The sequence below is a fragment of the Anas acuta genome, chromosome 10 (genome assembly GCF_963932015.1).
Source record: "Anas acuta chromosome 10, bAnaAcu1.1, whole genome shotgun sequence".
Taxonomy (NCBI): Eukaryota; Metazoa; Chordata; class Aves; order Anseriformes; family Anatidae; genus Anas; species Anas acuta.
In genome coordinates this window covers 16,293,243-16,320,486 of record NC_088988.1, presented here as the reverse complement: position 1 = coordinate 16,320,486, position 27,244 = coordinate 16,293,243, and the positions used below count along the sequence as shown (strand labels likewise).

Below are 27,244 nucleotides of genomic sequence, written 5' to 3'. Positions count from 1 at the left end.
AACCACAATTTGTGTTTATTTTCATCTGTGACCACCACAGCTCAAACAGGTTCCCTATCCTGTTCCTGCTGACACGTAGCACAGGGCAGGACAATTGCTTTATAACTCCACCACCCGTTTTCTCTCTCTGAAGTCACAGAAACCTCAAAGAAGTTGTGTGGGACTCTTCAGCCTTGTGCATTTATGGACACAAGAGCTGATTGCAACCCTGATCCAGATCAGTACCCATCTACACACAATGGCTGAGAAAATAAAAATCCAAAAAGTTAACTAAAGTTTCTACGTATGTGTTTTTATAAGGAAATATTGATGGTTTTATTTTTTCTATCAAAGACTTGTGGCCCATCAGTTTTACTGAAATGTGTTTATTCTATAGCAAGATAAAAGCATTTATTTTAGATAAGCAAAATACAAACAACTTAATTGCTGCTATCGTAACTCATAAAAAAGTATAAAACAGCATAAAAACACAATAAGCAATGTAGCAATTAATAATTCATGTTACCAGTGTTTACATTAAAGCCTCATTTATGAAAACTTTACAACACATGATATGAAAACTTACAACTTTTAAAGAAAATATTTACATTGATTATTCAGCTGTGGAGTTTCTTTTAAATATTCTACCGGTTTTACAGCATATTAAAAACTCTTGCATTTTTCATCTTAGCTTTTTGTAATAACAGTTTTATTTAAGTGCATTTCCCTTTTAAAAATACAGTGTATTAAATCTGAAACTCATCACTTCGACACAGAATATAATATTCACATTTGTTCTGTAATTGGAATTAACGTAATAGGGTAACTGTCAATATATATTTTTTGTTACAAACTATGGTACGTTTATTTGGAGAAATGTAGTGAAAAGATGGATCAAACATTTAAGTTCAGTTACTTGCATTTGTTTTTCTGAAGATATTTAGGACAGAAAATTAAGAGCTTTGGCAAAAAATCTGTGATTTACTCTATTTCTTTTCATGACAAAAAATGCCATCACCTAACTCATGTCATACAAGTATGATTGTATGAAAACCAATCATCATCATTTTACAGGTAGTTACAACTGTGCTTTAAGGGCTTCATGAGTTCGTACTGCCTTGAAGTGCATTATTCACTTTTAGAGAAAGAAGGGTTGTATCATATAACTCTGAAAGGCCATTTTGCAGTCATAAGGTCCAGGTATGTATCAGGCCATTTGATTCACATATTGTAGGTAAAGCTTAAATAAATTAAAAAGGCATCACATGAAAAAGAGCACAGCTTTTTTTTTTTTTTTTTTAAACAAAATGATTTATAGTCAGCTAAAAGATGATACACAGCTACATTGTAGTTCTTTATTGCCTATCTAATAGACACTTTAGAGGATCATTTGATCTGTTATGCATCCCTGCATAACTACCATCAACAATTTACAGTTTTCAGCCAAATGTGGTTTACCCCTACCCCCTCCATCAACACAAAGCAATGCTGCAAGATCATTTATCTTCAGAAAATACTGACCTGTGATAATACTTGAGTCTGTGTCTGGGATTGTATTTGTGACTGGTGCTGCTGAGGTGCTGGCTGAGGGCTCCCAATGGCAGGGATTGGAGATGTGATCTGAGAGGCTACTGGAGAGTGCTGCTGAGGAGAAGGCTGTGACTGGTGTTGCATATGCTGCATTTGCTGCTGCTGCATTTGCTGAAGCTGTATGTGCTGAAGCTGCTGTTGCATTTGCTGTTGATTAATTTGCTGCTGAAGATGCTGCTGCTGCTGCTGCAAATGTTGTTGCATGTGGTGCTGGAAATGCTGCTGTTGCATTTGTTGTTGTATTTGCTGATGCATTTGATGCTGATGTAGCTGCTGTTGCTGCATCTGCTGCATCTGTTGCTGCTGCAGCTGCTGTATCTGGTGCTGCTGGCTTTGCATTGAGGGACTTACTTGAGATGAAGATGGTGTTGCCACCATATTTGTTCCCATAGAGCTTATCAATGGAGCTGCAATGTTTGTTGGCATGTTTGGTGCAATGGTAACAGATGCTACAATCTGATTCATTGGCAGTCTCATGGTTAGAGGTTTTGGAGCAATTGCTCTGGGAAGGGACTGTTGAAGACTTTGAGGAGATGCCGATACTGTTGCATGTTGAGAGAGGGAAGTATTCAGAATAAGGGAGGAAGACAAATTTGTGGATGCCAACGTTTGCTGGACAGAACGAATTGTCTGGGCCTCAGCAGACTCTGCAGCAGCCTGTGTTTGGAAGAGGAATTCAAAAACTTGTATTGGTAAAAACAGACATCATCCCCTATCAAACTTAAAAAAATTATCAAAATCCCCTCCTGCTCTTTCTTCCTTCAATGTACGTAGTTCAGTGGGAAGGGGGAAGACTTTGCCCTCGAGAGTTTATCCAATTATTGTAATGGTCCATTTAGGAAACACAGTTCAGAACATCCTCTGAGTTGCCCACTTTATTCATCCATTACAAGCCTTTACCACCTTGTTTCTTGCTTGTCCTCTTTCAATACTTAAATCTATCTGCTTGCACTTAAGGTATTTAGAAAGGTACAGATCCTGGCTCAGTATGACCTGATCAGTTTAAGTTATCCTGCCTTTTTAAAGAGAAAACTTTGTTTCTGTTTACAGAAAGTAAACAGTTACAGGGAAAGAAAAGCTACAGCTACTCAGGGAGACTTTTTCATCTTCTGTTTTCTATCAGGAAGCATTAATCAGCAGTCTGAGAAAGGCCACTGATCCACTGATCCATTACATCACACCTTCGTCTGTCTCTGTACACAGTACCTCCAGTTCTTACCTGAATGCCAATTCTTTATCGGACAAAAAAAAAAAAAAAAAAGTATATACGCCCTGGTTCAACACCAGAAATTCACAGTAGATCTTTGGGCTGAAAGAGCCCAACACTCTCTATATGCTTAAAAACAACAACAACAAAACAACGCTGTTCTTTGGGAGACAAATCCGAACAGAAGCATATCCCAATGCACCAATTATCATGGTATAAGAACAGTGTACAAACACCCAACTTCTCAAAATACTGCTTACAGACTAAAGCTCCAACAAGTAGGATTCATCTTGCACAGTTTTATACATCTGCATTGTACACAACATGTAACCTAGTTGCCTAGAATCCCTTTAAAGACAATGGAGAGAAAAACTCTCTTCCAGTACATTTAATTGATCTATTTTAGACATTTACCTTAGAATGTGCCAAAACTTGCCTCAGAAATGCCTGTACTATCCTTACTCTCAACAAGAACCTTCGGTAGCAAAGCTATAGCAAGGATGTCATAAGTAAGGAGAGATGAATTCTGGACTTTCCACCCGATCTTCTTGCAAGTCACTCAGCAACCCAGGTTTCGCAGATTTAAGGAGAAAATACGATTTCAAATGTTTTTTAAAAGTGACTTTAGGACTGACAAGATAAATTCCCTCAAAGGTATTTAGAATTCCAGCTGTCATTTTACTCAGCATTGCATTATTAAAAACTTTGTGGATATTATCTAAGTCCTAGAGACAACAGAAAAACACAGCTATGTATGCCTAATTTCTGTTGTTGTATTTCTAAGCATTAATTAAAATACACAGCAACTTTCTATACAATTTACTAATGCTCTGCAGCTGTGTATTCAAATAAGTATTCTTCATTCTCAGAAGGTGGATCTCATCAGTTTAGTTTATTGCTTTCCAGTGATCAAGGATATTTTTGTAGTTGATCTTTACAAAGTATTACATGAGAAATAGCCATCTTGATTTCCATACATATATCAGATGGACATAAACATACTTCTATTTACAATATTCAGAAGCAACAGATATACAATCAACCTAGTGCTGGCAGCTAAAAAGGTAAATTGTCAAATAAGACAACAGAGCTTTGTTTTTTTTCACATGAGTTTTATATTAACTAGGGATTCGCTGCAATATTTAGTGTGGCTCACTGCCAGCTAGTCCATTTGTAAGTACTCTCCAAATTCAGAGCCACAAGACTTATTATTTTTCCCCCTCACCTGCAAGAAATACTTAAGCTTTGTCATACAGTAACTGCTCTCCAAGTCCGTGCCAAACAAGTTTGTCTTTGGAGAAGTAGCACTTGAGGAAAGGAAAAAAAACCTCTGTGAATACCCTGTAAATCTTAATGTCAAAAGGTCGCTGTATTTTTCATGACTAAATTTTACTTCTATTGTGAAGTGCATTATTTTGCTTCCAAAGATAATGGATGATGTACATTTGCAAACTTATTGTTTGGTAATCATTATTGTGCCATTAGAGAGATTAAATTTCTGTTGCAGGGTTCAAGCAGCAGCACAATGAGTTTCAGAACTGTATTACAGAAATCCTAGGATTCTACTTTTGTTCTGCATAACAGCACACCCCTGCCTCCATATTTAAAACAAGATTGCCAAAAGCTAACTTGCATTATATTGAAGACATTATTAGGCTTACCTTGGAAACAAGGCTTGCTCTATAGGCTGCAAGTGCCTTTAGGTATTCTTTTTTGGCAGCTTCAGTTTTTCTTTTATAAACCTATTAAAAGAGACCACAATTTCACCAACTTCAGTTATTAAGAAATTTTTGCCAGAATCTTCCCAGAATCACTTGCAAATAAACAAACAGCTCAGGTTAAAAAACAGAAAATGCTCCATGGGAAGAAAAAGCCCATGTAATATTAAATATTTTTGCAGGTGGCCACAGACTTCCAGGTCCATTTGCTGGACTTTCACCACAATTTATGTCAATTTATCATGAAGGAAAAAACCTGCTCAAGCAGCTGACTGTTTGACAAGACCAGCTATGCACACTTCACCTCCCTAGGAAATGATATTTTACTGACACTGAGTGTTTCAGATGCTGAAAAGTATCTACAGTAGTATAAAGTATAAAAAAAAAAAAGGGGCACCTAAGCAGTAATTTTGTTTGAAAAGTATTCAAACTGCACTTTAAAAAGTCATACATTTAGAAAATGTGGTTCACAGAGTTTTGACAATTCACTTTCCCCAAAGTCAGTATTAGAGAATCCCACAGAGCTTAAGAAAAACAGTTAAGCAAAAATTGAATAAATCTATATCTCTGATCATCAGAAAATTTAAAGTTCATCCTTAAATCATGATCATCATCTGTTAAATGATCATCATCTGTCAGACTATTAAGTATGACTAGGAGCTGCATATCAACAGGCAAAGAGCCCCAAAGGATTTTTTTTTCCAATCCATGTGTAGGAGTTATATGTGTATAGTAAGAAGAATAACCCTCAAGGAAGAACAAAACTCATCATTCTGTACCAAGTTTGAGTTGGAGATAACATTTCACACACGACATTGTAATGAGGCACAGAGGATTGGCTTCAAAGGTTTGAAATCAACACGCTTTGTAACAAATTCATAAGGCAGATCAAAGGAAAAGGTAAATGTGCTGTACCTTCCCCTTTCCTATTCTAACGTCTGATTAATAGGAAACAAGAGCTTTGAAATAGGAATCATCAAAAGATTGTCTTAACAGGACTCCAGGACAGTATCACCTGAGCTTTTTACAAACTGCCTTTTAAAATTTAAAGACAAATGCATCCATTCGATATTACCTACTTGCTCTTATAACAAAATGCTTTTTAGATGCGAGATCTTCAGCAGGTTCAAAAAAATCAATGCAGCTCTATAGAGTAAGAGGTCTACATCAGCAAGCAGTCTTTCCCTCAGAGCAGAGGTAGAAGGATTCTTTCCAAGGATTACTATATTACTTCTTGTAAGACATCCCTGCACCTGTTTTTTTGTTTGTTTGTTTTGTTTGTTTTTACCTGTTTTTGTTCTTCTCCTAAACTGTCCCACATTGATGCCACTATTTTTGAAACCTCTCCAAACGTAGCATTCGGGTTCTGCCCTTTAATTGCAGCTTGCGTATCTCTGAAGAAAAGGGCATATGCTGACACTGGCTTTTGTGGCTCGTTGGGATCTTTCTTTTTCTTCTTCTTTGGAGTCTTGGGCTTCTTGCCAGAATCTGGGGCAGCTCTTTTTTCTCCAGCAGCCTGAGAAACAGCAATAACAATAACAGTCTATATATGCATGAAATATAAGAATACTGAAAAATTATTGATGGTCTGGCTTAATAGTATATGGATAAAACTACTGTGTAGGCAACGTTTTGGAGAGTCCTGTTGTGCAAGCCTTTCTCCTACCAAATAGCATTACTCTCAGTTATTCTCATCAGATGTACTGGAACTAAATGCCTAAAGAGCTACCACCTATCATAAGCATGGCTCAGAATCAATCATACAAGCTTGACCTGAAAAAGTACACCCTGACATCCTGAATTTCTATTTAAAATATATATATATATATATTTATAGTGTGCTTTGAATAGGTGATCTATGTTTTTCCACTAAGATGCAATTCCTGCAGCACAGACTCAAAAGACAAGAGCTTGGAGGCATTTCCTGGCTTCCAGACCTATGGCTGCCAGCTTTGACACAGGTCAGGGGTTAAAAAAACCTTACCCTTGAGGCAAGAAACAGTAGCAGCAGCTCTGCACTTTCTTTCCACCTGCAGCGAACACGCCCTGTGCCCACCACCCACCCCCAGCAGGGGGGTCCCCCACACCTAACACCTCCTCCTGCCCAAGGAGCACAGGAACCTGGAGTAGCACCCCAAGGATGGGGGTACCTCCAGTCCCATTGCACCTCATGTCCCATACCCAATTCCAGTGAATGACTTATGGCAGCAAATGGATATTGTGGCTCTAAATATACCTCTCACAGTCCTTTTACTTTGATATTTTCAGGATACTGTACAATACTCTTTCCATTAACTTAATGAGAAAACCTATCACAGAACAGTCTAAGTTAACCATTTAAATATACTGCTATAATAAGACTTTGCTCTATTTTGTTGATATTTTTTTTTCCATTTCTAATAAGTTAAACTAAATTAACTACACTTTCAGATAGAAGAAAGCTTATTTTATTTCCTTCTGAACACACCATATTTTAAATGACTCCAGTGAACAGTGATATGACAAAACTGTCCAAAGCTGATGAGCAAAGAGATTCACCAGATCTATAAATCTAAAATGGATTATTAATGTATTCGGCTGAAAATAGATAGATAAGCATATTCTGACCTCTGCTATCTTGGAGGTGTCATGGAAACTTCCTAAGAAGCTAAACAGCAAATGGGTCACATATCCCACAATACAATAAAGTGTGTGTTTTATATGACCACACTGCAGCAGGGATGACATCGCCACATTCATGAAAACACGGAATATAGACATGTAAAGCTTACTCACTACAAAGCAGAGAATAACTTACTCTATTTGATTCATCTGCATCTTCTTCGTTTATAGAGCTGGATGGGGAAGGAGTGGCTGATTTACTTGCAGGAGGGGAGGGAGAAGTGTGTGGCAAGTTAGTGCCTCCTAAATTTAGCCCCAGCTGTGCGCTTAGCTGAGACTGGTTAATGGTGGTAAGCTGAGAGGGAGGCATAATTCCTGAATGAGCATCAGTCATGTGGACAATGGATCTCATAATCAAAGAATGGTCTTGGCGGTACTGAGAAACTTGTGTGTGACTCTGATCCTGAAAGAGATTGAAACAGTATTTAGTCATTAACAGAGACCATTATAGCATTAGCAAGTACAGTTATTTTTACAGGCTCACACAACTGAAACTGTCTGCTTGTGGTTTGTTTTGTTTCTTTTAACAAATTAAATATATTTTTAATAAATGAAACACATCAACGGTTACCACACTTGCTTCAGACTTTGCTTCTCCCCCAGTCATTTTTGGGGGTAATAAAAATTGTATTTTCCCATTTTTAAACATTTTTTCTCTTGATGCCATGTGAAATACCCACATAAACAACTGGCTGACTGATGACACAGGGAAAACATTGCAACTGAGTAGACAAACTGCTGTCAAATGCAGAAAGCAAACAAAACAGAGAGGGAGTGTGGAGAGAAAAGCATCTTCCTATACTGACATTCAATTATTCATAGCTGTTACCAGTAACAGCAGTAGGTATAAAACAACCCTGTTTAAAATAACTTTTAAATCCCCTTCAGACAAAGAACATCGCCCTGCCACATCTTGAGTGCAGACGCAGCAGCACTCTAGAAAACTGTTCAAGTAATCCTAATCACTCCTAAAAATCCTTTTTTTGCCAACAACATACAAAATGATACATTTTTATCTTTAATCCAACAATCATATACATGTGGAAGTAGCAAGCTATGCACCAATCACCAGTTTATTTTTCTTGTACTTCATGTCTTGGAAACTCAAGTGCTTGCATGTTTTTGTCTCTACTGTTTCTTGAGGGCAAAAACTAAGTCGCCTTCTTCATCTACACAACACTTATCACAGTTGTAAATAAAAGGAAGTCAGACCCCAAAGGTAAAAGTCAACTAGAATCTGACTATGAACAACTCAGTTTTGTTATTTTTTTAACCATACACAGACCAATAAGGGAACATTTAAATAGAAGATTTTAAAACCAATTAGTAAGTGAAGAAAATAAATAGCTCACAAATTGATTTAGCAACTTGACCAATCTATAGCCATTGTTCAAACAGACACAACCATGACAAGTACACTAGATTTTGAAAACTCCTTCATTATTAATAACCCACATTATTAATAACCTAATTAGTAGCAGGTACAATGATCTTTAATGAAATGCCACTGAGCAAAACTGCAATGCTTGAGAGCCCAGCATAGAGCCCACCTAACTTCCACAGCAGATTTCGACTTTTCCAGTGCTCTCTTATTAAGTTTGTATAAGCTCAGATCGGTGTTCAAAAATCTGTATCAACACTGAGGTTTATCCCAAGTGACTTTGCTCTTACTCTTTCCCAGTGGAGGCAGTGGGCTCTGTTCTTCTAGAAACCTCTTATCTGGGACAAGTGCAAAGAAGCGATGCGCTTCTTAAAGAAGAAGCTTGCCCTGCCTCATCCATCTTACGCATAAGTGCTGCAGCACATCACTTCCTTATAGCAATAACTTATTAATTCTGAATTTGGCATGCCTGTGTCTTTCTGCTGAAACCCAGATATAGAAAAGAAAGCCTTTGTAGCATAAAAGCACGCGTATTGTGTTGCACCTGGACCCAATACAGATGAAGTTAACTCCACATGCTCATGATCCAGGTCCTATCTGCTAGGTCTCATCTTCATTTTCTCCCTACTTGCCAAGCCATTGCCCCTCAGTTCATCATCCACACTGGACCATGCTGCTTTTCCTACCTCTTAGGGTCTTTTAATATTTTCAGTAAAGGAGCATAGTTCCTTAGAGATGAATGCGTGTGCCAAAAGTGAAGCACTGATACAGAAAGATCAAAACATCAGACTTACTGACTGAAATACCCATTTGCTTCAGGGCACCATTCTGTGAAAATTTACGACCGTTAACTAGAGGGTCATTTTGATTCAGATTTGATTCAATTGTATGGGCAGCGGCATCTGGAAGTCGTATGAAGTCTTTTTAAAAGGATATCACTTTCTGCATATTACTCCATTCCTTTCTAGTTTACAGACATTGCTTTATTGCATTAAGAAGAAAAAATGTGTTGTTAAAGCAAAGGTGGAGATCTTCAGAATTACCTTCTCTCATAAAAAGCAACTTTCTTCATTATATTGCAGGCAGTACTTTCGTAGGGCTGTTCTATGGCCTAAAAGGCTAGCCTTTGCTCTCTCTCTATTGTTACACAAAACAGGCCTTTTGGGCCTTTACACCAAGGCAACGAAATATGATGACATGGGTTACAAACGATTTACTCTAAGTCTTGTCATTTCAGTTGCATGTACGATTTTATTGAGACTAAATTCTCTTGACTTGCATTGACCCAGAATCTAATTTTATACAAAAGCCCATGAATTCTTAACTGTCACTTCTTCTGAGACTACTTCTGAGGCTATTTGATGCTTCTGTGTTTTTTCATCAACTTATTTAATTCCTGTTTTTCTCTTCTATACCTCTTCCCAATTTTTAATATTTATAAACTTCACTAGAAGCTAGAATTAGGAACAACAATATCTTGTAACTGGCTCTCTAGCACCAAGCAGGTAAGACTTACTATATAAAAGAAGATATTTTATAACATTTCCAATCAATTCTCATTACATCCTATGTGCATATGACAACCAGGATTTCATCTGTTTTCTGCACTTAGAATTAAAGTTATGTGGCTAATTAATAAAAAAAATGGAATGGGAAACTCATTTTTATTTTGCGGTTTGGTGTTGTGGGCCTCAATAGCCTCTGGTATCTGCAGAGGAGCTTTCAGACAAGGAAGCATAAGCCATTGTTTATGGCTGTACAGTGGTTTGGTGTGTAGCAAGAAAGCAGGGTGGTCAATAGTAACAATGAGGTTCGCAGCATTTGTATATAAATTCTGAGTAAACAAAATCTATCTAAGGAGGAGTATATACTCAAGAAAGCAAGTTTTCCATCAGTTATCTCACCTCTTATTTTTTTCCCGTATTTTATGAAGACCAGTATTGAAACAAAAGGATCAACATTTCATTATGCATGAAATGTTAAACAAAGAAATGTTTAACAACAACAAAAAACATCTTATATCAAGAGAATCCATGGAAGTACTATTACAGTAAAACATCCACAAGACACCCTAATTATATTACTACATAAAAATTGAAAAGGCAAAGCTTGTGCATTCAAAATAATCCACTGAGAATACTGTGAAAATTTTAGAGAGTAACACATGCTCATTTCTTATATAAACTTAACTAGAAGTAGAAGCAGTGTTTAAGCATTATGAGCATCATAAGCATTCAGGATTTTCATCACATAATGCAGAAATGACAGATTAGTTCTGAAAAAAAATAAAAAATCATGGACTCCTCAAGTGAACAGAAGGAAGTGTTGAGTGAACCTGATATGCTGTACTGTTTTGGACTGAAGTTATGCAAAACTTGGTGATGTTAACATACAGTCAGGCACAACTCAACCACTGGTTTATTCAGTTTAACAATCAAAAAAGGACTTAATGGATGAAATGGAAAACCAGAGAGAAATGACTTGTGTGATTCCCCTACAGACTGAAGTGACTGTCTCAGATCTCTATTGTCATCCTACATAGTGCTGCAAAAAATATGGTTTAGATAAATTTATTAAATAAAAGCAAAATATGGTCCAAAACATTTTCCCCTCTGAAAATTAATTGGCTTTCTGTCATCACTCCTGAATAGCTCCAATAGCACCCATTACGAAGAGTTTTATCATTTGATGTGTTGAAGACATCAAAGGCATCGTGAGGTTACCTATCCAACAAATTATCCTACTTTCAACTATTCTAATCTATTTAGAGTCATGTCAAAGAAGTCCTATTTAGTCTATTTAGAAGTCATGCCAAAGGACATCTCACAGCATATGCAAAATATGTAGATTATTTTAGTTTGATCTGCAGAAATATTAGGTTCTCGAAATTTGATAAAAATCAATTCCTCTACAGCCAAGAAAGCAAACAGAATAATGAGACTTTAAATTAAGGTGTGAACTCTAGTACTTTAATTTATACAGTGTATACAGTTAAAGGTGTTTTTCAATAAATTCTGTACCTCATCCAGCCAAAGTGAAGCATACCCCTGAGAATAAAGGAAAAAACTATGGTAATAAAGGATAGTTACTTCTTCTGATACCAAGTCATTAGGCATCCAGTAGATAATAGAGCCACTAACAGAGCTAGTATTTATTTTGATAGATAAATGGTACAGAGGTCCAGCCATGACTTCTAGAGATGACATAATTTCCACTTTTCCTGCATTTTGAGAATTGTTTGCAGATAATTTCTACACCGACAAAATTTTGAACTCCACAAACATTCAACAGGATATATGAAATATAAATAGAAAAATGTCTTTTTTAGACCATTTTGTGTAATAATGGTGTCTCAATTAAAATCAATGTCTACAATATTCAATCACGCAAATAGGCAACACCTCCACCAAGACGTAGGGCTGCGATCTGACCCTATACTAGATGAGCCAGGTTTTTAAGAAAAGTGGTCAAGTCTGTGGTAAATCTGCCAATAAAAATAACTACGCAAAAGCTAACATTTATGTTTATGCTCACTGTGCCCTGGTTTTGGAAGTTGACTTAAAACATTATATATTCTTTTGCCTTAGGAATTTGTCACTGTCAATGTAACATAAGCTGATGTAATACTTTGAAGTATTCGAGTTGAAGCAAATGCACTTCAATGTAAAGAGTGGAATCCTCAGTTGTGCTTGTCTGTAAATTTCTCCCTTTAGTTTTGGGCAAGTCAGCATATCTCCAGAAGAAATCCTCAATACTCTTTTTCTCCACGAGCAAAATAGAGATAAAAGAATCCATTAATCTAAATTTTTACAAGATTGGAATTCACTGCCAGTCAAAACAAATCAAACTAACAGGATGCTTTTCTCTGTCAGAGATTAAATCCTTACTTAATAGAGTATAAAACAGTTGCACTTGGTAACGCCACCACTGCAGAAGTGTCCTTCTTCTCCCCCCTTCAGATACTGTGATCAGTGATGATTTGTCAAACTACAGTTATCAGGAGATCCACTACAAGCAGCAGCTTCTTTTTTTCTAGCAATGAGAACACTACTAGGTTTTCCTTTGTGTCTCTGTAGTAAAGTAAACCTTACCTAATTTAATTCCCAAATAAAGGCTACAACAACACACAGTACATGTCAGAGAAAAAAAAATGATGTCTGCAGATGGATCTGAAAGATTGGTTGGTGACAGGAGGCTTACGCACATTCTGCTGCTTGAAAGACATGAAGAGCATGCAATCTCCTGGTCTGTGCGCTCCCTCAGTCCCAATACATCAGAAATTACTGTGTTCTGTACACACAGAAAGAGCACATAACCCAGAGAAGGGGCACGAAAGATAAAAAAAAAAATAATAACATTAGGGCCCACTGATTCATTCCTCAAAACTGAGCAACTATCTCCTTTTTTCTGTGAGTCTCAGATGTCTGTAGAAATTCCTCTGTCTAGAAATAAATTTTTCCTATATGATTTTCTTCTATAGCTACCACCTCCAAGCTAATTTACCATGTTTTCTTTGAATCTTTCTCATCTACTGTCCCTTGATTTTCTTCCCCGCCCCCCCCCCCCCCCCCCTTGTTTTTCTTTCAGGTCAGTGACCTCTCCTGTGGCTGGTGTTTGCTCTACCCCTGGGCACTGCAGAACTTCTTTCTCAGCAGACAGCCTGACCCATGGTGTCGGGTGGTTACAATGCTGAGAGACCACCAAATGACAAGTTAAAATGATTCCTTCTATGGAATGATGTTCAGGGAGCAGGCAGGAGGAGCACACCTATGCCAGGTGGTGCAGCACCACCTCAGAGATGCGGCTGGTGCCAAGAGATGGAGCCAAGCAGCCTGGGCGCCCGCCACACCGACATGGCCCTGAGCCCCAGCTCTGGCTCCCCCTGCCCTGCTGCTCTGTGCCCCCACCAGTACCAGCTTGTTCACAACAGCCTCAGGTATCTCTAATGTAATGCTGCATTACCTGGCGAGGAATCACTAAACGCTCACAGCTGGGCAAAATCACACAACCAAAGCAAGCGATAAAAAACTTTCCTCATAATGCTCATAATGCTTAAGCAGGTCACCCAGCCAGCCTGGCACAGAGCTCTTGTGGTTCGGGAGACTTGTTCTCACCCATCTACTTTCCTGTCAAACCACATCTGTCTGAAAATGACCTGAAATGTTCCTCTTACAGTCCCCAAAGTGGGCTGAAGGGGACCAATTCTTCTTGGTTGTCTCAGCTCAATGTTGAGCCTTTCTGTTCTGAAAGGGCCTCTGCTCCTGCAGATGGCTGACACCTTGGGCTTGCTATAGCCCTGAATCCACCCACAGCGGCCACCACTGACTGATGGTTTAGCATCACCTCATTCACAACTTACTTATAGTTCAAGTTTTACACCACTTTGCAGACACTTTTAAAAGCAGGTTCCCTGCTGCTTCCCCCTCATCCCCTCCCCCCCCAGCTGCCTACCATTCTTTAAGCCATTCTGAATCACACTCTTTTTGGACAGGGGATCCAACAGCATGATCACAAGGCGCATGTGACTCAGATCACAGATCTGGGCTCTGATCTGATCAGTCTGTTGGCACAAGGAGCTTCTATCCAAATTAGTAGTACAAGCTTAGGTCTGCTGTATGCAAACAGTGCAGGCACATTGCAAACAAACACTGGAGAGTTGAAATGAAGTCCTGCAATGTCAGATAAATGCTGTAGCAGTTTTGTTACAACCCCTGCAACTCCAGGTGCTTCAGCTACCAAATCAAAGGCAGACTTCAAAGGTCCTTATTATGCAGAAAGCATCATCGGGAAAGACTGCAAGGAAGCATGACAACCAACAAACATTACCAAAGCATTACCAAAGGTAACATAAATTGTGCGAGAAATGTGGGGTGGGGAGGGGGGCAGGGAGGGACAAATGACACACTCAGGTGTTAGGTGACATTTGTTTAACACTGCCGCAAGTGCTGGTACTGATGTGTTGTGCTTTTGTCTTTGGGATTTTTTTGTCTTCTGTTTGTTGGTGTTTTTGTTTTTTTTTAAGCAAATCATAAAAGTAGGTCTCATTATCTTCCATATTATCAGAACCAAGCTTTTTCTTTTCTTTCCCCTGTTTTTTTCCAGCTACCTGGCAGCACAGAATACAGTCTAAAACTCTAAAAAGACTCCATATTTCTTTATGGCTTGAGAACTGGAGATGAAAGCTGAGGATTGGGTAAGCTGTCCACGAGAAAGCGTGGCCGGTAACAGGCCAGGGAGCAGGACAGGAATTGCAGGAGGAATTGCAAAGGCAGTTTTCAACTGACCCAAGAATGAGGGCAGCTGGACCCAATGCAGCCTTTGTCCACATGCAGCAGAGCAGCACCAGCACCTGCCTCATCTGGTTGACTTCAGGAAGCAGCAGGTCAGGGTTTGCTCACACCTGACTGAAACTCGGGAGGCAGAAGAGTTCAAAGCCATTGCCCAGGCTTAAAACACAGCTGGTGCCCACAGTCAGGTATGTCCACACTCCTTCTGAGCTCACTTCTTAGGCATATCGCCAGTTCCTGACTGCTTCCTGGTGGATGCAGCACTTTCCACGCCTTCATTTGGCACCTCCCAGTATCTTGTGGAGTTAATGGATCCTGATGTAGGTATTATGAAAATCACGCAGGCATAGTCTTTTTTCCCCAGACTCTTCTGCCAATATTTGTGTATTTTTCTATTTCCACGTGGAAGTCCCTCTTAGCTGGGTAGGTTAATAACCTGCTTCCATTACTTTTCCCCCCAGCATCCGTAGCACCTGCTATTCAAACAGGTGTCTTTGGGAATGGCTGCCGCTGTTTCCTACGGACAGGTCCTTTCTCGTGGTTACTCGGACAGGAAATAGTTTACACAGACCAACAGACGATGAATAAAGATTCGGTTAAGGATTTTGTTCTGCTTTGAATTACCAACTTCTGAAATGAACGCGAGAATCCGTTTCCTTCTCCAACCATGGCAGCTCATTAACAGATGGTCTATTGTCTCCGTATCGATGAGAAAGGAGGAAAGAGCACGTCTCACAGAAAAGTGACTATATTATCTACTCTAAGCATTACAATGTCACCGAGGACATAAGAATCTACACACTATTAAAAACTCTATTATTCAGTATATCATTAGGCTGTGCTGTCTTCATATCCCATGGAAGTTGTAGCAGTTTCTGTACAGAAACAACTGCTGCCTACGGCCTCCGGGGCTGCAGCCCATTGTCCACCTCCCCCGGGGCCCTGTGAAGTGGGCATACATGCTCTCTGAACGGTGACTAAAAATGCACAGCTATGTCATTAGACACAAAATATTTAACCACATACAAATTTTAATAAATAAATAAATTAATAAAAATCTCTGTAAAGACTTGAAAGCTCAATCAGTGATGCCCATAGCCCAGATCTGCAGGCAGAAGACAGAGGGACACACTTCCTGCCTGGTAACAGGCACCGGAGTTACAAAATCCCAAATGAGCCCTAACAACCTAATTTCATGAAGCATGAGCCACCATTTGAAAGATTCTGTATATGACCAAATGTCACCTATCTGAGCCATGAGAACATCATTTAATTTATGATTACCTAGTTTTGAGATTATTTTTTCCTGGTACCACAAATTATTAAACATCCACAAAGTCCAATGCAAACCAGATTTATGATGTTAATCTGGAACTTAAGTTCAGTAGCCCACCTTTCTCAAAGGACAAACACAGATGAGAAAACTGAAGATAATTCCTAGTAAGAATAGCTGCTATTCCTATAAATGAATAATTTTAACCTCCCAGAATCAGTTGTATGTTTTGGATTAGGGATGACAATAAACACGTTCATAACAATAACAAGCGCTTGTTTTAAAAGACTGTTCCAGGCCTTAAACACATTAATGACCCATGAAACAACTGCTTCATCTGCAACACATTAAACAATGTTGTTATAATGTTGTATTAATTGAAAACCAACTGCATTCTCTCTAAATATAAGATTACAGACTGGATATTAGAAGAGAGATTTACAAACTAGTTTGTTTGTAATAGGAAAATTAAACATATAAATTAAAGCCATGAAGGTGAGTAGTGAAATAATTATCTGGAAAGCAATTTTTAATCTTCTGTTAATCTGTTCCTTGAAAAGTTAAATTAATAATCTGGGAATAAACTCTGTAAGATTTTGACCTTTACATAAAAGGTACCACTATTTTGAAACATTAATAATATTTCTGTTTTATGCAGCCTTTAATAAGCTGAAATTTGCAACTTGGATCTTTAAAGCCACATCATTGCGCTGTTTACTTAAAAAGTCTTCTTGAAATAAAAGCAATAGCCACCATCATGCCTTTAGTTTGAGCACAGCGCCACTCTTAAGTAGTAATGTAATTAAAGATGAGCTTATTCCACTATGAATTAGCCTTATCTGTGCAGAATCTTGAATGCCCTGAAAGCATTGCAACAATTATAAAATATAAACAGGCTCAAATCTTCATCAAATAGGAAACACATTTTCTCCAGCAGCATAAGGAATATAGGGAGCAATACACGTAAAATTATCAGTCTGTTTTTGTAACATCTGTACTTTTTGAATAAAAGAGAAAAATCAGACTGAAAAGAGACAATTATTTTACTGTCTGTTTCTTAGATACCAGAAAGAGAATTTTGAAATTCATCAAAGCTAACCTTCTGTTATGTACAACAGGCTAAGCTGAAAAGAATGTTAACAAGTTCAATTTTCATTCAATCAGCACTACTGCTCTCTGAAATGTTTCATTGCAGGAAAGAAATAAAAATAATCTATATGGTAATTATGAGGATGAATCCCCCAGTAACTTTCAGCTACATGAAAGGTCAGTTCTATTCAAGATATTTTATCAGTCCCCTGCACATACTCCTGTCCTGTCATTTTAAATCTGAACAGCATTTTATTTTCCCATTTACAGCTACCTGCAGAATTAAGTACTTAAGCCAAATAAGAAAAAAAAAAAAAAAAAAAAAAGAAAAAAAAAAAAGAAATGTTGAATGCTGGCAAAGGCTATAATAGCATGGAGATAAATCGTTCAGCTGCTCTCTCTCAAGCCTCTGGGGCTGCAGATTTTTCTTCTCCTGGTGCACTGTGGGTATTCAAAACTTGTTCAACATGATTTCATTTCATTTCAGGCACTGCCTGAGAAAACTAAATTACAGAATCAATCATACAGAAGGTCAGAGTGAGACTTCATTACAAGTATTGCATGCTTGCATGAATATCTTTCATTTATGACTGACCCAATATGTCACAATAGCTGTCTAGTAAAAATAATCCACTTTCTGAAATTGATGTACTACTGATGTCAATGCTACTCAGCAGGCTGGGCAGATTATAGAGAGGTGTTAAAAAAAAGGAACCCTCAGGAGCACAAGTTGTAGTTATATAGAATTGCCACAGTTTGCAGATTAAAATAATTTTTCTATGGTCAGCTCAACAGAAAACAGAGCATTAATATAAAATACTGGGGGTTGATTTTTAATGAGGATATTCCTGTTGATTTCTATTTACTTATATTCAAGCATTTACAAGAATAATATTTGCATCATTTAAATCCGTATGTTCTTTGGAGTCAAACGTACATCAGCACTTCACTTTTCAGTGATTTTTTTTGAATATAAGGATTTTTTTGTATGTTATTAAAATATGAAAACGAATCTACCTTCCTCCATTTTCCCCCTTTCTTTTTCTTGCTGTTGTCTGTTTTTAAATGTAAAAAAAAAATGATGTTAAGTAAGATAAATGTGTTGTGTTTGTTGCCAATAATAATGAAGTTAATCAGCATTGTGACAAATTGACATTCCTTCCACAGTGTAATTCAGCATGCCTGGATCCAGCTTCTCTGTGTCCAGAACTGCCTTGTTCTTAACAGTATGAGCAATTGTTAATTCATCAATACAAGCTTTTAATAATTGCTAGGACACATTTTTATACAGTGAATAAATATCTTCCTTGCACTGTGAATGAATTTTTCAATATAACAATGCACAAAGAATATGTTAAAAAAGAATTATTTTTTTTTTGTCTGTCTTCCTGTGGGAAATATGTGAGATACTTGCAGAAGTATTATGAAGTAGCTAGCCAACTCCATACCCTAAGGGAGACATAGGAAAACCTTGACATAACCTATTTTTAACCATGCCTCTGGTGATTCTGCATTCAAGTTTATAGGTGAACATGTCAGGTAGTACATAGCAAAAAGCCAAAGACACACAGTATTAATCATAATTCTGTCCGAGCCCATTTTATTTTTTCAACATTTGTGATTTAAAATCTCATGACATTTCTTCAAGGTGAAATTCTTCTACTGGACTTTTCAACAGGGTAGGACTACATTTATCTAAATTAAATATGGCTTACAGTAAAGCTCTCTAATGCTTCACAAGATAACCAATAAACTCAATGCAGTTCATATTAAAAAAAAAAATTAAGTTTGTATTCAGCTAAAGAAGCTTTAGTGATTAGCAATACATTATTAATACAGCCTTTAAATAAGACTATCCTAGTATCGCTGGATAAGAACATTGTTCTATAAGTGTATACGAACATCATAATTATTTTACAGCCTCATCTTTAGTTCTTTCTGATATAGTAAATTCAATTGACCATGAAATGAAATTTCATAGTCAAAATGCCTCCTTTACATTTTTTTTATTGCTGCAATAAAGTTTTTATAGCTCCAAGGCAAGGTAATTCATGAAATGTCTAATTTAAAGATGAATTCTAATATTATTAATAAATATTTACCAGTCTAATAAAGTGCACATTTTTCACCTAAAATATGATGTACTGTTTTCATTTTCTATTTTTAAAATACAGATTAATGGCTGGAAAATTTGAGAACTAAGGAGCATTATATGAGTTCAGGGGAAACCTATGCATGGACCCTCTGTTAGTATTTTTAAAGTTCCTGATGTCACCCAGCATTTATGAGCAGAGGAGAAAAAGATCACTGACTAAAATGCAGTGGTAGGGGTCACTCCATCTCACAGTACAAAACAAATCTAGCAGTTGTCAGGAAGTGTCTGACACATGAACCTCCCCGCGTGGCTCCTCTGTATCAAATCCCCCCATTCCTCATCAATTCTCTTTGACAAAACTGCACACAAGTCCCAAACCCACAGTTTTGAATTGGCAGTCACCCTCGAAAATATCACTGGATTATTGGGATATGAAGGCAGGAGCATCTTCCCTTTGACCGATATGGGAAGAAATCCTTAACATTGCAGTTAATGTAAACCTTGACTTAATGGAAGAATGGCATTCAGTGAAAATATGCAAAATGACAAGGCAACTCGAGGTCAGGTTACAAACCACTTGGTAACACTGGGGGGACTCTCTCACATGTAACACAAGACTGATCCAGCTTATGGTATTTATTACATATTTCTGAACAAGTTCCTTTGCATTCAGCACACATGCACTCCATGCTTTAGTTTTCAGGCAATACATTCCCGACTCTAAAGTTTTATTATTTTTTTTTCTGTGTTTGGCACTCAGTACATCACCCAACATGGCCAGGGCATACAAAAGCCCATGCATAACGAGATCTGAAAAGAAGTATCATATCCTTCAAGGCTTGTTTCAGGCAGTCCCTGCTTTGTGCCTGTGGAGTTACTGAACTCTGTACCTCCTAAAGAGTGAGCAGTTTGTGTTTATTTCTGTATTAGGGCTAGCTACTCTGCATTACCTCAGATGAAACATTAAACTTTGTGATGGAGCCAGAAGCCTGGAAAAATCCTGAGAAATTTGCTGTGTGTTGATTTGTAATTCTTTAATTAATTGTCACTCACCAGAATAATAAAAAGGAAGGAAAAAAAAAAAGTACATGAAATTATAATAACATAGTGGGCTTTACTATAGTCCAGCAGTAAATTTGTATTTTCACTTCAACAAGTTTAGCAAAAGGTCTATGAAAAAGCTGATCAGAATAACTAAAGCTGATATAACTGTTGAAGCTAAACATCCACCCTGGCTTTAATATGCAGTACAGAAACTAATTCTAATGGCAACCACTGAGTTTAAAATGCTAAGTATGATAAAGTGACACAGCTACATCTCACGCTTGGGAGTAGGAATGTTACTGCACGAACCTTAGAGAAACTCACACAAGAAGACTCTCCAAAGGTGGGGAGACCCTCCAAAGCTGAAAGGGGAATGCACCAAGAAAGTGGAAACTGCCCCCATATATTCTCCCACCACAATCGCAGCCACAGTGTGAACAGATTCTGGAGATGACTTAATACAGCCTTGGTTTTTAGTGCTCTAATTGCCAGGAACTATCACTGAAACTGGCCTAGTAGCCCCATCCCTCATCTCTTCCCCACAATCAGATCAATCCTCCCCTTTCTGGAGGGCTCCAAAATGTCACAGGAACACAGAAGTGAGGCTCAACCTGCCACAGACTCGGGTCAACAGGAGCACTGGACAAGTCTTTTTATGGCCCTGTATTTCTGAGTATATGTCCAGTTAATTCATCCCCACCACTCTGTTAGTAGTTAAAAAATAATAATAATTATAAAGATCTAGCCCATGAAGTATAAAGAAAACAGAAATATATATGTATATTACTGCTGGTATAAGGTGTCTGGATCCCTTTCTGAACTACTTTCAATAATGTGCTTTCAGAATATCCTGCAGGCCGTCAAGTGTGGATCCTATACGTGAAATGTGGTCAAACAATTCCTCCTAAATGCCATAGTTCACCCTGGCCAACACCATGGTGCTTCAACTCATGCTGCCCATTATCACAACAATTTCTTGAAATCTAACACCAGTCAGGATTCACGTGATGCCAATGACATGGGCTTCCAACTCTGTTCCCAAAATTAAAATTCTATGTTTATAAAGCCTGACTGCTTTTTTACAAGAGATCTGTTTACACACAGTATAGCATTGCACTGTACATTAACAACCATGTTTATCTTCCTAAATCCACCAATATTAAACCCTTAAACATTTGCCAACTGCCTTAGGGAACTAAATAATAACATATCATTGTTCGCTGTGCAACACTGACAACATGTGTCATCACTCAAACAGAACATGGCTGCACATAATGCAGAACATTGGCAAATGCTTGGTCGGATCATAATACCAGGAAATGGCACACATCTTTGGAGAAGTCAATTAAAACTGATACACGACACAAATCTACATTACTATGCTTTGACAAACGATCTTTTGCAACCAAAACACAAAAAGAACTGCACCTACCATATGCAATCCATTGTTGTGGATGATGCCATCTTGCTCCACAAGATTTCGGGATATCGTAATAGAGGGAAGATCCAAGCTCTGTGGGGGAAACTGAGGCGTAAATTCATTTCCTTGTGCAGGCAGCTGGTCGCCAAGGCCCTGAAAGGGCAGCAGTATATCTGCCATCCCTAGTGCAGGGTCTGATTCCGGTGGGGGCGTAATGGGTGGGATTTCAAACTCCTCATCCCCAAGGCTCGGTGTGTGGAACGTCTGCTAAAAAAGGACAGGACAACATGCACCACGTTAGGGCACACTGTTCTCCAAAGCCATCTTTGGACCTGCCATCCAAATCTCACTTTGTTCTCAAATGCAAACTCTATATATTAATAAAAAAAAAAAAGTTTCATATACTAAAGGAGTTTGTATACTGATAAATACTGATTAAAGATTTAAGTCTCATTATCATATGGCTTTAATGGAGTATCAGTATTAACAGTTTTTTAATGCGTACTTAATTAGCAACATCTGTCTTTGTTGTTAGTCTGAATATCAGCTACATTGGATTTGGCTGTATAACAAATTACCACTTTATTGATATGTTAGTAAAATAGCACAAACAGCTTATATTACTCTCATGCTTCATAAAATACTGACAATTTTGTAGCACACACACAACATTAATTCAGCACTGACCATTTCACATCTTTTGTTTCCTTTTTATCCACTAATAAACATGAAATACTGTAATTCTGGTCTTTATTTCTTTTCTTTTCCACCCCCAAAGTACAGCACATCCTTCTATATAGGCGTTATAATTTGGAGAAGAGAAATGTACAAAGGAGTGTGGATGATTACAGCAGCTTCCAGTGCTTTTTAAAGCCAGCCAGCTTTGTTTGAACAGTAGGTTTGTTACGAACTAAACACCTGTTAAGATGCCTTGAGCAAAACGTTTACTGCCAGTTATCTTCAGGGTCTGTGCGTGTTTGTACGTGTGCATGTGTCTGTCAGAGAAGATCTTTATTCAAGTAGAGTCTGTATCTGGCTTCAACACTGCCGATATTTATTTGGGAAACAAATGAGCTGTGCTGATTCAAATTTCTTGTGAGTCAAATTAACTTTCATATATTATTTCGGCTCCACTGCTACTTAATAATAGAAATCCAGTGCTTGAAATTAGGCCATTTTAAATGTACCCAAATCAGGACAGTCTTGATCAAGTCAGGCAGTTGGCAATCCCAAAATAGGCACTCTGTCTTGTTCTGGACATGCAACACTGCTCTGGGATTTGTTTGTTTGCATTAGTTCAGGATCCTAGTTGAGAGCAGGGGAAATTGTTTTATGTATTATTTACATTGTTTGAAAGAGTGACTTAATGCCAGTTAATTTAAAAATGATATGTTCAGTGAAAGATCTCATTAACTGCTGCAAATTGTCATCCTTCAAACTGTTAATGATGATACAAATTAATAACCGCTTGAGAAAAGATGGAAACTGAAACACAAGTAAAACCTTTGCTTGCATATAGAACCTGTCAGCTGTCATTATTGGTCTCACACCAGAAATGATGAGGTCCCAGACTGCTGCAGTCTGCACTACTGTCAGTCTGCCGAGACACGAGGTGCAATACTGTAACTTAATTCTGGACCTGAAAGCTGGGCCAGTGACAGGGAGCCATTTGACTTCTCCTCTGCTATATCACAAAAGGTGTAAATTTTGATTCCTGTGTATCCCTTAGTTCACAAACACAAAGGATGGATTGGCCACGAGAAGTGGTTGGCTAATGAACATAACCCTATGGCTGCATTTGCAGTTATTTTGGCACTAATGTGGTCTAGTAACAGATGCAACTGTAATTTGTGACTCATTTGCTACCCCATTACTGCTTAATGAAATCTAACATATCACATTAACAATACGGATAAACACTCATTCTTGATATGTGGCATTTGGCTGTTTTCATTACCACTGTAATTAACACTTGAAATATTATTTCAATAAATATTTAAGGTGCTTTAAAATGGGTCGTGGTAATCATGACATAGAGACAGAAAACATAAAGCAAATGTGTGGCTTCTTAGCCTGAATGTGCTCTAGGATTACACTCTTAAGGCATTATTTACAGGAATAAAATGGGCTTCTAGCTCAGCAGTGATCATGCCCAAAATCCTAGCAGGAAAGCTACATTCGTGTTAATGTAAAAACACTATAATTAAATACATTGTAATGCAGTAATTGCAAAGTTAGGTTCATGCTTTAATGCAAGCAATAACACTTAATGATATTTCTATTGCTTGTTCAAGCAAAGGGGGTCAGTGAAATCAGTATTATTACAGTGCGTTTCAACCTCTCTTTACTTGTGTTTATAAGATAGTAGTAATTAAAAGAATTGGATCTTCTTTCCTCATCTAACAATAAATCTAGGACATCTGTATAAATACATAACACAGTTACACGATAATACAATATTTTATTTAGAGAAGCCCCACTCATCTTAATAGTCATGGCTTTCTACAAATGGAAGAGCAAATTGATGTATAACGTAACATTTTTTAAATGTAGATTTAATTCTTACAATATAACTTTTCCAAGTGTGTATATATCTTTTTTAAAAACATATCAAGGGCCTAAGAATGAAGATGAAATAGATGTAATCTAAGAAGAAAGAAAGCCCCTTAGTGAAGTAGTCTTAAATCCAAATCACTGAGCTATTCAGCCTGCAGAAATGGTCTGAATAGTATGCAATTTGGGATTGCAGAAAGGTGCTGTTATGACCAAGAGATGGTCTAACATTTGTGGGATTTATCTTACCAATCATATATTTTTTTTAAGTTATTAACTTTTCAAATATTTATATCTTACATGTTTAAAAAAAAAAAAAACAAAAAAAAACTGTGTGCACAGTTAAATGCCATCTGTACTGAAATGTTCAAAACATTTGTTCCTTTTGATAAAAATGCAAATCTGGAGAACTGTTGTATCAACATATAACAGCCAATGTCTGACACGGTGAATTATCACAGCTGGAATTAAATTGTCTCTGAACAGCTGCTGGCAGCAGAGCTTTCATCAATGTTTGATTCAAATGTAGGAAAGAAATTCTACAGAAAGAAACATCATGTTGTCATTACAGATGGGGTTTGTGTTCATTATCACAAATAACACTGGAGCTAGTGCCAAACAATATTCCCTTATCTAAGCAGTCTTGCTGGGTAAAAAGAGATGGTGACCATTGTATAAATGATTCATAAAATATGACTCCTAATTCTAACCTTCATATTTATTGTTACACCTTTCTACTTATTTTCTCCAAGATCATTTTTTTAAAAGTGCATAAGAATACCTCTGGCTGAATCACCACTTACAATATGTAAAGGCAAAGCTGCCCAGGTTTTAACCTTTTCTTACGTCTAGAAGATCATTTATGGCATACACCTGATATAAATATTGAGATCTTTTTCTTTATATTGCCACACACACTGCTAGGCAGTGCATCATGCATTTTCCATCCTTCCCACTCCCTTTGGAATAAAAGCTGTTGATTTTTAGTGACAAGCAAAAGGTGTTTCTAACTGGAGCTGGGGTCAATATTAGCATGTTGATAGTCCATTAACTGGCTGGAAAGAGGCACCACTGTAACAACATATACACAGATTGCAGCTGCCGTACCTTTATCCTGTTTCCCTTTGAAAAGCCAGTGCTCAAATCCATCACCTCTACAGCCCAGCCAGCCTCCACCAGCCCAACGCCCAGGTTTGCTCTTAATCCCGATCAGACATTTCCCTCTCCCAGCACACTTTAGGCAACAAAGTTGGCTTTGTTTTTCTAACTTATATGAGCATTAAGAACCCAAATCAAAATATTTGTATCTATAATAGAAATTAGCACATTAGCTGCTATTGACTATTACTAAGCTTGTTTTGAAAATGTACACCTACTGTGCCTTTTATTTGTTTCCTTCTGTTTATGACTTTTTTTTCATACATAAAGCAGATTTGTTTCTATTGACATGCTATGTAAGTAACAGCCTTATGGACAGCTAAATTGACTAGTAATGGAGAGCTGTCAGGTTATTTTCTTTCTCATTAAAGTCTTTATTTTGTGCTCCATAAAACACACAGAAATTCAGCACTTCACTCTTCATCCATTCCAAGTCTGTTAAATTATCAAAGCAAACAGCAGAATATGAGCATAGATAAAAAAAAAAAGAAAAACATCTACCTCATTTGCAGCAAGAAATGCATTATTTGCCTCTGCCATGTTCATGTAGTTGTTATTGTTTCCAAACTGAAAGAAAAATAAATATTTGGATTTTAATGCATGCCACAATAAACTTTTCTTCACCAGCATAGAAAAGTTTAAGAAAAGCAAAACAGATAAGATGTGATTTTGCAGGTGTTCTTTGAAGTCAGAACATTATTATTTAACATTATTATTATTATATCTTCTGCATCCCCAGGTCTGTACATGGACGATCTCCAAGCACACCTTTTCAACTTTCTGTGTCACAAAGCCATCCCACAGGCCTAGGGATGTCTTTGGAAATTAAGTGCCCATTACAAATAGACCATTTCCCAGAAAAGGCATTTCAAATCTGCTACACTTCTCCTGACACACATAATTATATTTCTGCAGATGATCTTGATCTTGGGGACAGCTGTAGCTAGAAGTAGCTTTTGTATTACTGTTCCAAGCAGAGCTGGCTTAAAAGAGATGAAGGTAAGAAGGAGAAGAAAGAGCATCTGCAGCATTGCTTTTAAAATCCCATTCTTTCCATAAAATTAAAAAGCCAAACAATCCCCCTTTGTCTATCCTTCATTCCAGTTGAGCTCCCACCCCCACTGATCTTTAAGGCCAGAAGACTTTGCAGAGGATTTTTCACATCAGAGGAACAGCATCACATGGAGACTCCGAGATCTACCCGGGCTGGGTGACCGCTTGCTCCTGCTGGGGTGCAACTCCTCTCCCAAATGAGTGATCAGAAAGGATCCTCACAGATGCCATTAAGTCATCTCCTCCAAACACCCAAGTATGAACATTTGTGGATGTAGATAAGTACTTTTTCTTCTACAGACTGAGCACAGAAAGGAAGAGATTATCAGCATTTGGTTAATTGGTAGTTAGCGTGCCTTATTCCCTTAAACGGCACTTCCAAAGGCAAGCAGGTGCCTCGAGTCCTTGCTTCAAGGAACAGACACCATGCATGTCATGCAGCTACCATATAAGACACTAAATTAAATTTTTTGCATTTTCAAATTTCTAGTGTCAGGCACATTGCAAGAGCATCAAATGAGAGCAAAGTGCTGCTGCTACAGTGCCCTACCGTGTTTTACTGCTGCTGAGCCATACTAAGCATTCTTCCCTAAGCTCCCATTTTTTACTTCTGTAAAGCAAACTTTTTTGGAGGTTTTTTATCTTGCCAGCCCTTGCCAGAGAAAACAATACCAATCACAAAAAATCACAACTCCCCCCACCCAAACCAAACAAAAGACAACAACTAAGTACAACA

General features: G+C 37.7%; 1 protein-coding gene across 2 annotated transcripts in view; it reads right to left on the bottom strand.

The window, feature by feature from the left end:
- Positions 1–349: 349 nt before the first annotated feature.
- Positions 350–27,244, bottom strand: part of TOX3 (TOX high mobility group box family member 3) — a 77,745-nt gene continuing 50,850 nt past the window's right edge. Inside the window, exons 2-7 of one of the 2 annotated variants that reach the window (XM_068693551.1) lie at positions 25,957–26,022; positions 21,757–22,008; positions 7,292–7,558; positions 5,783–6,010; positions 4,438–4,518; positions 350–2,226 (exon numbers count right to left, since the gene is read on the bottom strand). In XM_068693551.1, coding sequence (XP_068549652.1) covers positions 1,486–2,226; positions 4,438–4,518; positions 5,783–6,010; positions 7,292–7,558; positions 21,757–22,008; positions 25,957–26,022 — 1,635 coding nt within the window. In that variant the 3' untranslated portion in view covers positions 350–1,485. Of the gene's footprint in view, positions 2,227–4,437; positions 4,519–5,782; positions 6,011–7,291; positions 7,559–21,756; positions 22,012–25,956; positions 26,023–27,244 lie in introns of both variants that reach the window. The other variant, XM_068693550.1, reaches the window with a different exon arrangement.